The following is a 17,527-nucleotide window of genomic DNA, read 5'->3' as shown; positions in this document are numbered from 1 at the left end:
CATGCAGCTCACTGGTTGGCTTTGGACCCTCTTTCTCAGTGGAACCTACCCGGTTTTTAAATTGCATTTTTATTCTAGCCTTCCTCCAAAGAGGCCAAGACAGTGCACGTGAAATCCCCATTCTATCTTCACCACAGCCATAGACAAAACTGACAGAAAAAAACGACTGACCCAAAGCAACCTCTGAACTTTGTGGTAGCAGAGTGGGGATCTGACTGAATGCCCTTCTGGCCCTACTCTATAGTGGTGGTGTTGCATAGGCATAAAATGGAATAAATGCCTGCGTGCCATCCTGAGTTCTTTGGACAAAAGGTGAACTACACCTCCTTAGCTGGGGTGGGAGGAAACATAACAGTAGTAATCTAATTATTTAATGCAAGGGGGGGGCTAAAGAGATCATTTGCCAACTATGTACCGCATCTTCCTATTGTGCAGTAACCCAGCACATTAGAGTAGAGAGGCTCTCTGGTCAAGAGAGGCGGGCTGCTTTAAGAGGAAGATAGGAGGCTGTAACCCGAAACCCACTGAGAGCAGTCGGAGGGGACTCCTGGGAAACGTTGAAATAGAGCAGCATGCTGGCCGTCCGGTCTAGAGAGAGTTCAGGTTTTCCTTGACCAAAGTTGGAACTTCCCCTCGGGCCGGAGGCCACCGGAGACCGATGGCGTCACGCAGGAAGAGAGCTATAAAAGGGGGACCCCGGCGGCCGCGGGCAGGAAAATAAACCCTCTCCAGGCTGGTGGGTGGCTTGGCTGTTCTGGCCAGGGCGCCTCCGCAGCGCTGACAGGGACCTTTCAGCCTAGTAAGACAGCCGTGAATTCAGCGGCCGCTGCACAGCTGTAGGGAGAGAGGGCGGGAAAAAGACTGACTGTAGATAACGATCAGGAAATTGGTGGAAAATGCCACAGAACGTTGTCCTCCCAGGACCTGCGCCTTGGGGATTCAGGCTGGCAGGCGGAATAGATTTTAACCAGCCATTAATCATATCCAGGGTATGTCCTTTTTCTATATCGCTTCTGATTTATGTGTGATGACTGCTGTGTTGTGGAGATATGAATGGTGTCAGGAGATAAGAGCAGGGCGCTGCGTGATCCAGCAGACAGTAACTTTGCATGTTGTGTAGACTGAAAAGAGCCGGGGCAAGAAGTTGTACTTTTAAAAAATCCATTTGAACAGTGGTATCAAGCTTTTAATGTACTTCGATACAGTGTTTGACTGTCTCATGCATTGCTTCCCCCACCCCCCCTTTGTTCCAGTATAAGATCTGTAAGGCACAACATGTTGGCACTTTATTGTATGTTATATGTGGTCCCTGTTGATTTACTAGTGTAAGCAGCATTGCCTTTTTGGAAGGAAACTCAAGAAGCGGTGAGAGAAACGTGTAACCCTTTGTTCACCTGCCAGTTCTCCGTTTCAGCCTAATATACTTGCAGCTTTCTCCCCTGAACTATGGATAGAGTGATGTCCTGTAAGGCAGTGGTGCTCACTTTGCATCTCATAGACAGCCACACTTGCCATTACCACAAACCAAAAGAGCCTCACTTATTTCCATTCCTAGCATGATGCCAACACCTCAGGGAGGCTCGTAGCTTACCTGTTCCTCCAGAGGCAGTTGTTTCATAACGGGAACCAACTGCCAACGACAAGCCCCACTGGTTAAGGGCCTTGCCCCCTTACCCAAGAAACATGTGGCAGGCATCATATTGGGAAACAGTGCTCAGAAGAGCTACAGTTGTCATGCCAAAGAGCTGCATGTGGCTCCTGAGTTACTGAGGGAATATCACTGCTGGTGGGTTTCAGATGTTTGTTTTCCTTTGCAGAGGCACAGTTTGAAACTCCTAGGCCAGAAAACTGTCTGATTGGGGCACTTGGGGTGGGGAAACATTGGGCAAGGAAAGGATCACGTGCCACCTCCTTCCATTGCTGCTTTAAGCCCCCACCAGTGTTCCCTCTAAGCTGAGTTAGTGTGAGCTAGCTCACAGTTTTTTAGCCTCCGGCTCACACAGTTTTGTCTTAGCTCAGGGAGGATGGCTCCAGAGCAAAGTAATGTATGCTGGAGCCAACTCTCTCACTCACAACTTTAATGCCAGTAGCTCACGAAGTAGAATTTTTGCTCACAAGACTCCACAGCTTAGAGAGAACATTGGCCCCCACCCCTTTGATTTAAAAAAAAACAAAAACCACTAGGACACTATTACACATGTACCATGTGTAGCTCCCCTTCAATAGCCCAGGGACGGACACTGCTTTTTAAAAAGCACAAAGGTTCTTGAGGAGACTCTGGTTCAAAGCCGCACTCATCATAAACTTGCTGAATGGCCTTAGGCCAGCCATTCTCTCTCGGCCTACACTACCTCACCGTGTTGTTGTGAAGGTACAATGAAGGAAGGGAAAACCCTGCTAGCCACCTTGAGCTCTTTAGAGAAAAATAAAATAAGAATAAATAAAACCACATGCTGTCCAAGGCTATGCAACTCTGAACAGAAGAAAGCCATATTACAGTCAATTGCATTACCTCCTAGTAGAAGTGTATGGCATGGCAGCCTTGTGCTGAAATCCTAAGCACACTTAAGTAGCGATTGTTGAACCTGGTGGGAATTGTAAACTGTAAACAAGCATAGGAGTGGACTACTGGGTTAACATCTGTTCACAGGGTGGCAGGTAACAATATATTACTTTGACGATGCCCTGGGTTAGGATTCTGTAATGTGTTTGGGGGGATAACTTTGAGATTAAAACCAGCTGTGTGCCTTCCCACTTCATGTTACTTATTCTGTCACAGCTATGCAACATATACAGAATGGGGCACAATCCTACCCACTACATGTAGATAGTTTGATTAAAATCATGATGGCTGTTCTTTTTTGAAAAAAGGAACCACATGAAGGTAACTTGAAATAGAGAGGAAGGGAAGGCTTGTCATCCCCCCCCCCCGCTACTTTTCCACTGCGGCTTTTGCCCCCCTCCTTCTCCCCCCAAACTTTCATGCACTTGCAAGGACTTGGTTATACAATCGCTCACCTGAAGTATAGTTTACTAGTTATTACTCTTGTGAAAAGAGGAATTTTAGCAAAGATTCTTTGTGGAATGCTACATGTTACTCTCTCTATATATTTTTTAACCAAATGGGCCTAAGGATGGAGTTATGGGTAGGAATGGTCACAGTGTAATTTCTCCTGACAAGGGGCATCTGAAAGATCGGATGTGTACACCCTCATGTCAGTTGGCTTAAGTTCATCTGAGAGCAGCTTAACACATGTATTTATGAGGCTGACTGAGAGACCAAAAATTAGGAACTATTCTTCACTGGCCGCAGGTCAAAGAAGCTATTTCAAGCCCAGAAATGTCTGTGCATAATGTTCTCTGGAAGTGTATGCACACTTAATAAGCTATGACTCAGGCCACTCCAAAACTCATCCTGAGCAGATCTAATTAATATATAGTTCTCTGTGTTTATCCTGAGGCAGCATCCGGAGGGAGATGGATTGCTGACCCTGTCAGCAAAATCAGTGAGATCTGATTTCAAATTCACATTCCTATGCTTCCCCTTATTTTTATAACAGCAATGTACAAAGCTTACATTTATATTAATAGCCATTTCTAGGCATCAATAGTTGCTGCATGGTCTACGGTTTTCCCATTCCTCCTCCTTTTTCCCCTCTGACTTGGCATTTAGTGGCAGTTTTCAGTTAATGTACCGTAACTTTATTGTTAGCCTTTAGTCGTCCCAACCTCTATGACATATTCTTTTTCCACCATTTCTGAATTTATTTATTTATTTATTTAACTTTTACCCCGCCCTCCCTGCCAAGGTGGGAATGCATTGTTATTGACTGTCATTCAGAGGGTTGTATAAATATAAAAAATAATTAGAAGGTTCCAGTTAGTTCCATGAACTTCAACAGAAGAAACTTGATCTGCTTAGCTATCTCTCACGGAAATTAATGGGTATTAAAAAAAAAAAGTTTAAGCTTTGGCTAGATTCTGTCCTATATAGATATAGAAAATTAACTTTTGCTATTTTTCTATTTAAACCATTTTAGACTCTTAGGACACTGTGAAATATTTAGTCTGCAGTTAGAGGCATTACAGGTATAATTCATTATCTTCTTCAATTCAAAGATCTATACAGGGATTCAGAGCAAAGAGCTGAAGGACTATGGTAATGTGGGAAAGGTTGTGGTATTTCTATCTGATGCTTGCATTTTCTTGTACAGTTATTCCATCTTCAGCCCACTGATTTCAGTTGGCTTAGGCTGATTTTACTCTGAATAGGGCTGTGCTGCTTGCCTCTTTAAAAAATTTGACACATATCTAGCTATTTATTTCACCTAATCAGTCTGAACAGTTGAACGTTCTGTAAAATGCTAGGATACGTGTTTAGACAGTTCTGACCCGTGTATGGCATTTAAGACACAGACACAAGGAAAAAGAAAATAAATATAACAGAATTCTGATAGAGGTGTTTTTGGAGTTGTGCTGCCTTTTATGGAATTATAAGAGGAAAAGTTTCCATTATCTCTAAAGAAAAGTATTTTAGCATCGCCTGGCTTCTACTCTGCATTTGTTTAGAGTAAGCTCAGTGGAGTCTGAAGTTGTATTAACAAAAGATGAGTTGCATGTATAGCAAATTACCAAGAAGTAAATTGTTTGGCTATTGAGTCACTCCTTGATGAACCGTGGTAGTAGCTGAATGACAAGTCTCATTAAGAGCTTTTTCCAAGACCTGAAGTGTCTAATATTGCAATACATATTTACCTAAAAAGGCAAATGTTTAAGATCAGTATCTTGTACCCCAGTGGTAGATCTCTTTGATTTGAACATCTGGTTTTCTGTATAACCCAACTTGGATCCTTTTTCTTGTTTATGTGTAACAGTTGAGAACTGTAAAATGCCTCTCCAGCAATGTGGACCCAATGCTAATATGTTGAGATAAGTGAGTTCATTCAATATAGTCTTCATAATTTGAGCCACAGGTAGGGTTTCTAACCTCCTTGTAGTGGCTGGAGATCTCCCAAAACTACAACTGATCTCTAGGCTACATAAATTGTTTATTTATTTATTAGTTATTTATTTAAAACATTTATTCCACTTCTTCTGGAGAAAATGGCTGCTTTGGAAGGTGGACTGCATGACATTATACTCTATAGAGGTCCCTCCCTAAACCCCACATTCCCAGGCTCCACCCTTAAATTTACAGGTATTTCCAAACCCAGAGTTGGCAAACCTAGCCCCAGACTGTTTATTTGTTTGCTTCATTTGTAGTCTACCTTTCTCTTTGAGGTTTGAGGTAGATTACAGAATTTGGCAACAATGACAGCTGTCCTACGTTGTCTAGGGATGGGCACAAACCAGCTCGTGAGCTAAAGTTCATTGCAAATTTTGGCTAGTTCATGGCCGCCGTGGTCTTCCACAAATTTTAAACCGCCACAAACTTCCACAAATGTTAAGCCGCCACAAACTTCCACAAATTTTAAGGCAGTTCAGGTGGTTTGTGAAGAGCAGAAAGCAGAGGTTTAAATGGTTCGGAACCATTTAAACCCCTGCTTTATACTCCCTGCGAAAAGTGGTGGGGAACAGAAAGCAGGGGTCAAGAAACAATACAAACTGGTTCGGTTCGCAAACCAACGTATCAGTTCATGGTTCGGTCTGTGATTCGGCCATGAACCAAACCACAAAAACGTGGTTCATGCCCATCTCTAATGTTGTCTAAGATTTATGAACTGTGGCTAGAACTATGAGTATGCAACTAAGAGTGTAAATTAAAGCATATAATTCTCAGAAGTGTATAAATCACAGAATCACTGCAGTAAGATTTGTAGGTCTTACATGGACTAAGTGGATATTAGTTGTAGTTTCAGAATGTATTTCATTTTAGATATATTGACCTCATCTAGCAAGCCAGTCTCAAGAGCAGAGCAGTCCTGTTCTTAATCATATGAATAAATAATACATTATTCCCTTCCCCTTTGAATATATGAAACAGATCTGTTCAGTGGATCAGGACAACATCTGCTACATAGCATAATAGAATATTTCAAACTATTCAGTCTTGGGAGACTTTTGATCCAAAGTTATGGGGTTTTACTTGAAATGTGAAGCTGTCTTTTAGTGGGTCAAATCGTTGGCCTGTCAATGTCAGTACTGTCTACCTGGAGCAGCAGTAACTCTTTGGGGTCTCAGACAGAAAACTTTCACATCACCTACTAGCTTTTAAATGTAGGTGATGGGAATTGACTGGGACCCTCTGAGCTCAAAACAGATGGTCTGCCACTGAACCACAACCCCTATAATACTGAGCCCCTAGGTAAAGGCTATAGTTTCCGTGGTGCGTGTGTGGAATCATGCTAGTATTTAAGAAATTTCATAATCCTAACATAGGATAAACCACAACCTTTAAACCTGAGTGAAGTGCTTGTCCAGCTTTTACAGGACAGCATGATGATTCAGAGTAACTGTAAAATTAAGAAACAAATATTTTTGAAGCTAAACATACAGCTTTAAATAGGCCGTAACTGATTAATGAGCATGCTTAACAGAGTAAAACCTTTACAAGGGAAGACAGAATGGGTCACTAGAGGCCTATCTACAGAACTGATGTCATATCAAAAAAGGGAACCGTGACTACCCAAACCAAACACAGTAAGACAACCCTCTAGAGGGTTTCAAGTAAATGTGAAATAGCAGAGCAGATAAGCAGGATGAGCTAAGTATAGAAGTTGATTCTGCTGTGATTCAATCTTCAGCAGGCTGCTATGCTGAAAGGTATGGCAATAAATGCAGCTAATGTGAGAGGAGTAGATCAAGGTTCAGTCAAAACATATTAAGAAACAATAAAAGTATCAGGGCAATAAGCAAAACAATTCAATAGCAATAATTAAAATAACTCTGGAAAGCAGGATTTACCAGAATGGATGACTGATGAGTAGATAAAACACTGTTGCCTCTTAGCAAAAGAAAACATTGTCAAGCAGAGAATACTTCAAGGAATAGCCTTTAACATTTTGGGACTCAGAACACATATTTGACTACCTAAACATATAACACTTTTTAAACCATATACATCCATCAAGGGTTGACAAACTGTAACTCACATGATTGTTTATGGTAGAAAAACTTCATCTCCAAGGTTGTTGGGTAATGGAGTGTTTATAAACAGTAAGTTGGGTCCTCCCCCTTCCCCTTTCTTTCAGGATGTTCTGAGCAGATGGGAGACCAACATATTTGTGAGCTATTGACTTTGTGAATTTTATTTTCTGTATGTGCCCATCTTCCTTTCCCCTGGCAATCACCAAACCTTGCAAGCGGTGAATTCTTTTGGGTCATTCCACAACATAGTGTGAAAAAGTACTTTTTGCCTGTCCTGATTTTCCTGCCAATCAGTTTCACTGGATGGTCCTGCATTCTAGCATTATGGGATATTACCCATTATTTGCATGGTGGTGTATTGTTTGGCAATGGAAACAGAAATTGTCCAGTGCTACAAAACTCAGATTTGTTTTTCCTATGCACACTGACAGCCTCCTAGACTTACAAACCCAAGGCAACTTGCCACTTGGCTCGCTTCTAGGGTCTGATCTCCTCTGATCAACTTGTACCATTTTTTTTGCATGAGAAATTAGCCCATGCTGCTTAAGTTCCTGTAGTGCTATTGTTCATCACAACAGGTGGTTCAAACATGGTGCATAGATGACTGGATCAATTCAGTGCATGGTTCAAACATGGTGTATAGGTGACTGAAAAGAGAAAGGAATAGACTTAAGCAAGTTGTTCTTATGCATGGGGTAGAGCAGGTACCTTTCGCACAATGCAAGAACTCGTGGGCACTCAATGAAATTGCTAAGCAGTTGCTAAACAGATAAAAGGAAGTACTTCTTCACCCAAAGATTGATTAACACATGGAATTCACTGCCACAGGAGGTGGTGGGTGCTACAAGCATGGACAGCTTCAAGAGGGAATTAGATAAGCATATGGAGCAGAGGTCCATCAGTGGCTATTAGCCACAGGGTATAGAAGATAGGAACTCTCAGTCTGGGGCAAGTGATGTACTGTATTTTTGGTGCTTTGGGGGGGGCAACAGTGGGAAGGCTTCTAGTGTCCTGGCCCCACTGCTGGACTTCCTGATAGCACCTGGTATTTCTGGCCACTGTGTGACACAGAGTGTTGGACTGGATGGGCCCTTGGCCTGATCCAACATTGGCTTCTCTTATGTTCTGAATGTTCTTATGCAGTCAAAGAGTAAGGGAAAGGGATTTCCCCCCCTCTGTAGCAGGTGAGTAAAGTGTTGTCAAGTCACAGCTGACGTATGGCAATCCTTTAGGGCATTCAAGGCAAGAGACAGACAAAGGTGGTATGCCATTGCCTACCTCCGCGCAGCAACTTTGAGGGTCTCCTATCTGAGTACTGACTAGGGCCAACCTTGCTTAGCAGCCAAGTACTGACAAGACTGGGCCATCCATGTCAGGGCTCCCTGTGTAAAGAAATAGCTAAAATCCTGTGTGGAGAGTTGTGACACATTTGAGTATAAATAATAGAATCTGTATTGAAAAGGAATATTTAATATCAAGAATGTAATATTTAATATTAAGAAACTGTAACATTGTGAGGTGATAAAGCTCCAAAATATGTAGGCTTCTAAGCAGCCTGGCAAGCAGCAGAGCTGGTGCCTAGTTATTGTTGCCAAGGCACTAACTTTCTCTCTGAAGCTTTCAGTGAGTCTCTCTCATAATTATACAGACGGATATAAAATACGTCACTCCTGATCGGTCAGGCTCGCTATTGGTTGGCTAATGGCAGATTGAAGACAGTCCATTGGCTTTTAGCTTAGAACCAATGAGATAAGGGCTTGAGACATCAGGAACTATAATTGGTTGGAGGGTCTGGTGAGAGAAAATAAATCATTCTGGTAAAGCCAGAAAAAGCATTAGGGTCATTCACTCAGCTAGTAGAGGCAACAGAAGCCAGTGTCGTGTAATGGTTAGAATGTCAAACTAAGATCTGGGAGACCCAGGTTAAAATCCTCACTCTGTCATGGAAGCTTGCTGTGTGACATTAACCCATTCACACACTCTCAGCCCAACATACTTCAGAAGGCTATTGTGAGGATAAAATAAGAGTACGATACAAGCTGCTTTGGTTCCCCATTGTGGAGAAATGTAGGGTATAAATGAAGTAAGGCAAGGGCAGTAGGGGGAAGGGCTGTCTGAAGGAAAAAGCTGTGATCTAGCATGGCAGCTGAGATGGTCAGCTGGGGAATAGATGGAGTCTTCTAGAAGCAGAGCCTTGGTATTCTTATTCCAGAATCTTCAGTGAGGATTCCTGACCAGTGGTAAATCTCTAGCTCCATATGTTTCCCAGAGTCTTCAGGAAACAGCTTTGCCAGAAGGAAGACTTCAGAGTAGCACAAGCAGTTCTGTGAATGCCGACTTGGGGTGGAGGACAGAGAAGGGCTATTGGCTATTTGAATGTCTTAGAAAGGAGAACAGGCACAGGGACTGTCACCTCCCTTAGTTTAGTAACAATAAGGAAAACAATCAGAATGTTTATCTGTATAGGAAATGCCCAGTTTAATATACCAACCGTTAAAAATATTCAGTTTAATAAACATTTTCATATTTGGTTCTTGTTTTATATTGGTCTTGGTGCCCTATCCTAATGCCAACTCACAGTATTTACTGAGGTACAAGCAGGGGTCGTTTCGTAGAAAAAGAGCTAGGGGAACTCATTAGCATAACTCATTAGCATATGCCACACCCCCTGACATCACCGGAAATGTGTCATAAGGCCACACACCCCGCCCCCAACGGTTCCGGCTGCCGGCGCCAGCCTTGCAGCTCCACTGCCGAGCCCCATGAGGGGCCCAGTGGTGGACCTGCAAGGCCGGCGGGAGTGCAAGGAAGCCCCGCGAAGGCCCTCCCTGGCCTCAGGCAGGCAAGGGTGGGGAGAGGCAGGGAGGAAGCAACTTACCCTCCCTCTTCTCCTGCCTCCTCCTGGCTGAATGAGGGCCAGAAGCGGGGCGGCCGGAAGCAGGGGGCGGGGCTTTGTCATGTGCCCCGCCCCCGTACCTCACCCGGGGGAACTGCGATCCCCCGCGATCTCCCCCGAAATGACCTCTGGGTACAAGTGAAAAAAGGGTATCTTACCTTTAAGGGTAAATAGTATCGGCAGAAAACCAGGTGATACATAAGAATACATAAGACTTTGGTCTTCTGTTAGTGATAGTATGGCCAAGAGGGATGGGAGAAATAAAGCTAATTAACCCTGTGTTTTCTCACCTCCAGTCATCACACTTTAGCTAGTTTCCTGCTGGAATTGGGAGATGAGGAGAAGCTTACAACTTGCAGTACCACATGCTGGAGAGTTCCAAAGCCTTGTAGGGTGGAATAAGAGAGGAAACAATTATCTGTTCAAGGACTTAATGAGGAGAGCAAACTAGGGGTGTGTCAGGAATTTGGGGTGACTATTAGAGACGTAAGGGGCGGCGGTGGCTGAGAAGTTAAGACGTTGAGCTGCAGACCAGAAGGTCTGTAGTTCGGCAGTTCGAGACCCGGGTGCCGCATGATGGAGGGAGCTCCCGTCTCTGGTTCCAGCTTCTGCCAACTTAGCTGTTCGAAAACAAGAATTTGCAAGTAGATAAATAGGTACCGCTTCGGTGGGAAGGTAACAGCGTTCCGTGTGCCTTGGCATTTAGTCATGCCAGCCACATGACCACAGAAATGTCTTCGGACAGCGCTAGTTCTTTGGCTTGGAAATGTAGATGAGTACTGCCCCCTAGAGTCAGATTCGACTAGCTCTCGAGCAAGGGAAAGTTTTACTGTTACCTTATTAGAGAAGTAGAACAGTTAGAGTCTATAACGTTGTCTCCTTGTACTTTCCATGGTGCTGTTAATTGAAATGAACCTTTGTAAAACTTTTCTGGCCCAAACCAGAGATAATTTTTGGAGATCCAGATGGAGACATGGTACAGAGATAAGGGATTAGGGCCCCCGCCCCGAGTTTTCCTGCTCTCAATCTTCTGTCTCCCTGTGCCATTACAGTTGCCTTGTGAACGAAACATTAGCTAATCAAACTTGGTGATTCCCTGGATATGGATGTCCAGTTTTGAATGTCCTTCAGGTGTATGGGCTTTTTGTAAGCAGCAAGTGTCAGCAGAATCTTACTCCGATACTCTTAAAGCAAACAGGAGTGTGAGAGTGTCATGGCTTTGACTTTTCTGCTAATAGCTGATGTCCTGATATGGCTCTCACTTGAATTGTACATATAGGCATCATTTTAGATCATGAGATCCATGCATTAGTAATCCTGCTAGTTCTTATTCCTGGTGGGCGTGATCTACCCTCAGTAATCACATGAGAAGTGGACCTTCTTTTTTTTCCAGAGTAGTTGACTTTCACAATATTAGCCATGTCTAAGGGGATCTTTATACCAAGGTATGAGAAGTAGTTTTGTGACCATTGGTAGGTGTAGTTTCGCTGAATTCTCTTCTTCATGTTTGACGTCACATTAATGGGGTATAGGATCGATTTCTTGTGATTGACTTTTAAACCTGCTACAGTGTTGAATGTGTCCAAAGTTTGTTGGAGCGCCAATAGAGATGATTCAGGCGTTGTCAGGTATAAAATGATGTCATCCACAAACATACTAAGTTGAATTCATTCTGGTTGATGGTGACGCCATGTATTTCCGAATTATTTCATATGGCCCAGGCTAGGGGCTCCATAGCTAACGCAAATAAAATAGGCGCGAGTGGGCAGCCTTGCCGTGTACCCCTACATTTGAGGCCGAGCCATTGGTAAGAAGGGCTGGCTAGAATCCCTTCCTCTCATGTTAGCTTTCCATATGAAGAGTATTTCTAGCAGGGAACATTTGATCATGTCCTTCCCCGCATGCAATCTGAAAATGGCTGAGCCATGTAATACTTCCCCATGCTATGTAGTGCATTTACAGAAAGTATATTACAGAAACCTCCTCCCACCGATTTTTCCCTCTATAGCAGTGAAAAATCATATTTGAAATGACAGAAAAATGAAAAGAATGAGATGGTACCTTGATTTTGTTGGTGTGTGGTTAAACCACAGGCTTTTTGGAAACCATTTTAATAATTTGAAATATAAAAGGTTCTAGAGAGAAGATAGTGTTCACAGTTTCCTGGAAAACTCTGCATTTACTCAAACAAAGCTATAGATAATGCTATCTACCAGACGTTGTTGCAGACCTATTTCAATGTGTGTCTGGTAGAATGGAGATTACAAATGAAGACTACAAAAAAGATTCCTTGAATTCTTAAAAAGGTTTTCTTTTGGGTAGGGGAACTCTGAGGGGGTGTAGATACAGACTGAAAAGGGAAGGGTGCAGTGCAGAAAGCAGTGTGAAGAAAAGGTGTGCCTCTATGATTAGAGTTGCCAGGTCACTCCATCTTGCCAGCAGGGAGCTTTGGGGGGCATTCCGGGAGTGGGTAGGGTGTCGCACGATGTACTGATGTCACCCGGAATTTAAGTGACATCAGCACATCAGTGATGTTAGGGCTGACACTCTGCTTTTTGGGCAAAACTATGGTTAAAGGTACCTCAGACCATAGAGTTTTGCCAAAAAAGCAGAGTGTCACCTCCCCTGACGTCACCAACATGCTGACGTCACTTCCTCAAATTTCCTTTACAGGGGCAGGCATGGTTAGGTGTACAGCCTTTGCAAGCCACATTACTTTCCTTCAGAAAGGCCTTTCCTAGCTGTACTCTTTAAGTTCCTTTAACTGGAGATGCTAGCAAAACTAAGGAGATGCTAGCAAAACTAAGTATACATGTGGTGATCTACCTGCATGATTTCTCCATGCAGTGTATGAGCTGCTCTTGCTCAACTGTTGTGTCAGCATCCCAGTTCAACTAATGGCAACATTGTGTCAGCATTTGTACAGATGTTATGCTAACACAACATGCTGACTGTTGCTGCTGTGAGCATTTAGGATTCTGTATAAATCATACTGTGGGACAGAAGCTCCTAACACAGCATATAAAAATGTATGAGGAACAAATGCCTCTAGCCCTCATCAGTGTTGGGCTAATTCTTTAAAAAACAAAAACAAAACCAATGTTTTCCCCTGTGGATTGCATTCATATAATTTCTTCTGTTTTTACATGCAAGTGATTTCAGGCTGTAGAACAGAATGCGATTTGAGCTCAGTATCCTTCTAAAACATTAGCAAGCACGAAACAGATTTAGAACATAATACTTAAATGCCTGTCAACAGGTTTCATGGATTATTTAAAGCCACAAGCTTGGATTTAAACCAGTTTTGCCACAATCCTGAATATTATGTGGAAATAACTGCTGTTGAAAGCAACAAAATTTAGTCTGCTCTATATAATCCTGGGAAAGACTGAAGAAGAAGGGAATGGCAAAGGATGAGATGGTTAGACAGTGTTATCGAGGCAACGGACATGAAATTAAGCAAACTCTGGAGCACGATGGAAGACAGGAGGGCCTGGCGTGATGTGGTCCATGGGGCCGCGAAGAGTCGGACTCGACTGCGTGACTGAACAACAACAACATATAATACTGTAACCCAGCAATCTGTTGGCGGGCACAATGACTCTGATGCACATTTGGAAGTCCACTACTCAGACACGCTTCACCATTCATTCCAATATAGGTAGTCAATCTACACATTCTGTTTGAGAAGAGAGAAGTCCACATCCTAGTTCCTTGTTTTTAAACTTATTATATGAAAGACTTATTGACATCAATGTACATCCCATAAAGCAAGGGCTAGTTAGCACAATTATTTGTGTAGGAGTTTAGGTGAAAGTCTGTGAGATTAATGAACATTTCAAAGCAAATCTCCTCATACTGTAAGCTGCTGCATTTTGCTCCTTCCTTCTTCTTCCTCCTCCTCCTCCTCCTCTGAGGGGCTGTTTCAGAGGTATATATCTTGACCCTGGGGCCATGCTCCCTCTAAGCTGTGGAGGCTTGTGAGCAAAAGTTCTACTTTGTGAGCTACTGGCATTAAAGTTGTGAGCGAGCGATTTGGCTTCTGCATAAATTAGTTTGCTCCGGAGCCCTCCTTCCTGAGCTGAGACAAAAAAGTGTGAGCCAGAGGCCAGAAAACTGTGCGCCAGCTCACACTAACTCAGCTTAGAGGAAACACTGCCCTGGGGTACCATTGGCTGGCAACTAGCAGAAGAAAAGAAAGGGACAGGGGGGATCATGTTGTGGCAATGGCGACATGTGCACACCCAGAAGTGACATCACTATACAAGCATAACACTCTAAGATTCCACCAAACTCGATGGCATTGGGGGGTCCTAGAGCATCACACCAACATGTTGACACCATTCCAGGTTTGCACTGGAAGTGATACTGCACCATTGCTGCAACAACTCTTGCCCCACCCCCCATTTCCCCCCCACTGCATGTGGAGCAGTGGCAGGGAGAGCAGCCAAACTGTAGGAAGCATCCTGCTACAGCAGGATACCTGGTAAGCAATGCTCCCTCTAAGCTATGGAGCCCTGTGAACAAAAATTCTACTTTGTGAGCTACTGGCATTAAAGTTGTGAGCAGGTGATTTGGCCACCACATGAATTAGTTTGCTCTGGAGCCATCCTTCCTGAGCTAAGACAAAATTGTGTGAGCCAGGGGCTAAAAAACTGTAAGCTAGCTCACACTAACTCAGCTTAGAGGGTAAGCCTACTTGCATCCTGCAAGAATGAGTCCAGCATGTCCTGTGTGGTCCCCAGTGCCTTGAACTGAATGGAGCCTGAACAGCCTCAACTCCAACCTCAGTCTTGCAAACTGTCATTAGACCTCTGGACCTCCCAGGTCTGGCCAAGGTGCATCCTAGCCAGCTTCTCTAGCATTGGTGGCCTCTTCACTGTCAGGCCTACTGAGAAAGGCAGCCATGAAGCCACTGATTCTAGAGAAACTCCCAGGATGCTGAAGTCATTCTGGCAATTTCTGCACCTAACCAGACATGGGGGACCCTGGTGTCTTACAGGAGGGCCTCACAAGGCGAGGGGGGGGGAATTGGGGGAGTATGCAATGTGGACATACCGGAAAAGGGAAGATAACTAATGCAGAAACCAGGTGACTAAGACTATATCTAAATCTGAGGGTCAAGTCTGAACATGTGTGGTATGCCAAATCTGAGCACTAGAGAACATTTGCACAAGTGTTGATTTCCTAAATTTGTATTGTAATCAGATGTATCTGGAACTTTGTTTTGCTTAGTTCTTTTCAATATTGCTATATATAAATATTCAAAATGAAGAGCAAAATTCAAATGTTCAGTGTTAACTGATACGAGATTCTTGCATTCTTTGTTGGGAAGATGGAAAGTGGTATGGAGTTACTTTACAAAGTGGTTCCCAAAGAAGTAGGCCCCAGTGCAAAAAGTTTGAGAACCACAGGCTTGAAACATTAAAGAGTTCTAATGTAATTCTTTCTATCAGATTACTCCAGGGAGCAAAGCTTCGCAAGCCAATTTGTGTCCTGGTGATGTCATTATTGCTATTGATGGCTATGGCACAGAAAACATGACTCACAACGATGCACAGGAGAGAATTAAAGCAGCATCGCACCAGCTCTGTCTGAAGATTGAAAGGTACAATTTTACCATATGTTTAGACTGCAGTTATACACTAATGTTTCCTATACAAATGTAATGTAAAGTTAGTGTTTACACTTAGTCGTAGAGCCAATACAGGTTTTTGGGCCTTGTGTCTGAAAAACTTGGGTCATCTTTGATGGGGTAATGGAATAAATGTTTTGCACTGTTTAGGTTAGGACTTGGTATACCCCTTCCAAAAGCCTATGATTATTAGTGCCTTGGGGTGCTTTTTAAGTTGCTTTGGGTATACATTTGCACAGGCAGCATCAAGGGCGTTGCGGGGGGAGAGAACTTGCAGAGAAAATGTGCAGTGTCTGGAACTGCTTCTAGACACTCCCCCTCTTCACTGCTTCTGTATCTGTTTCAGTCTTTAAACTAGGGGCAGCTGAGGTCTATGATCCCATCAAAGCCACCTGGCCTGCCCAAAGCCTATAATGGACTGTCTTTGGTACTATCACTGTACAATAGGCCTATAGACAGTCCTCTCCTCCAGCATACCAAGTCTACTGACAAAGAATGTCAGGTGATTACCCTTGCTGTGAACTGTTTGTTTCAGAATAGTCCTATTAATCAATAGGACTGTTTCTGATATCCTCCAAGGGATTGAAAATAAAATGGCTTACTCGTAGCTGTGATGTAAGGTAGAATCCTGCCTTGATGCAGGGCATTGCTATTAGATGTTTGTGCTATTCTGTTCTATGCTTTCTTAAGGACAGCTAGTTTTTTAGATGTCGATTCCCTCAATTTGCTGTGTTTCCATTTCAAATTGTGGGAAAAAATCTTGTACTATAACACCAAACCTTAATGGTTCTTCCTGTTATTACTTCTTTGGCCATGAGAGCTTACAAGTATGTATGTAATAAAAATCGTTAATTTGTAGGGTCCCACAATGCTCCTGTTTAAGTATTTGGGATTATTCCTACTAGATTATGGTTGCCAACCTCCAGACTGTGGCTGGAGGTCTCCCACTATTACAGCTGATCTCTTAGTGACAGAGATCACTTCACCTGAAGAAAATGGCCAGTTTGGAAAGTGAACTCTATGGCATTACACCCCCATGAAGGCCTTCCCCTCCCCTCCCCAAACCCCACCCTCCTCAGCCTCCACCCCCAAAATTTCCAGGTATTTCCCAACCTGGAGTTGGCAACCCTGTTACTAGACAGAAATCTATTTTTTTCCTTTTCCATCTTTTCTATTTATCTGTTGACTCAGTACTGCCCATTTCTATGTAAGATTATAATACATAAATTTTAATTTGCAACATCTTTAAAGGTACATTTGTCATGCTTTGTTAAAGGAGTGAGGGGGGAAATACTGGATTTAGGATTGTATAACACACTGATCAGAGATATTTCTTATGATTTTTTCATTTCTTACCTCCAGGGCAGAAACTAAATTGTGGTCTCCACAAGTAACTGAAGATGGCAAGCCCCATCCGTACAAAGTAAACTTGGAAGCTGAACCCCAGGTAGCATTTTTTAAAAACAAACAAAACCTAAAACACCAGCATCCCAACACTTTTCAGATTTAACCTACTTACCTCTCTATTTACATAGACAGTTGGTGCAAGAAGTCCACAACCATAATTAAATATTTGTGACAAATGTAAAGCAGTGATTCCCAAACAGTTTGGATCAAGAGCCACTGGGAACTATCTAACAGCTCAATCTGCTCTGAACAGGATCCTGAGGCACTCAATTCTGTTGATGTCTCAGCTGGATCTTGACACTGAAAACAGGACAAAGCCCTAGCAAGATCTATATATCTAATACCCAAGTCGCCCCGTCTGTGCGGATCGCTAAATCCGCGCTCCGGGGCGACCTGGGGGGCAGGGAGAGTTTTGTGCACTCTTGGGGCAGTCCCCAGGGGTGCACAAAAATCTAAAAACTAAAAAAATATATCGGGGGGATATTTAAATCCCCCCGAAAGTG

At 43.2% G+C, this 17,527-nt stretch overlaps 1 protein-coding gene across 3 annotated transcripts in view; it reads left to right on the top strand.

Moving 5' to 3' along the window:
* The first annotated feature begins 572 nt into the window (after positions 1-572).
* Positions 573-17,527, top strand: part of PDLIM3 (PDZ and LIM domain 3) — a 40,419-nt gene continuing 23,464 nt past the window's right edge. For 2 of the 3 annotated variants that reach the window (XM_015418710.1, XM_015418708.1), the window contains exons 1-3: positions 581-989; positions 15,439-15,590; positions 16,980-17,064. In XM_015418710.1, coding sequence (XP_015274196.1) covers positions 897-989; positions 15,439-15,590; positions 16,980-17,064 — 330 coding nt within the window. In that variant the 5' untranslated portion in view covers positions 581-896. Of the gene's footprint in view, positions 990-15,438; positions 15,591-16,979; positions 17,065-17,527 lie in introns of all 3 variants that reach the window. The other variant, XM_015418709.1, reaches the window with a different exon arrangement.

This window comes from Gekko japonicus, unplaced genomic scaffold, assembly GCF_001447785.1.
Source record: "Gekko japonicus isolate JY-2015 unplaced genomic scaffold, Gekko_japonicus_V1.1 scaffold663, whole genome shotgun sequence".
Taxonomy (NCBI): domain Eukaryota; kingdom Metazoa; phylum Chordata; class Lepidosauria; order Squamata; family Gekkonidae; genus Gekko; species Gekko japonicus.
This window is presented reverse-complemented; position numbering and strand designations above follow the sequence as displayed.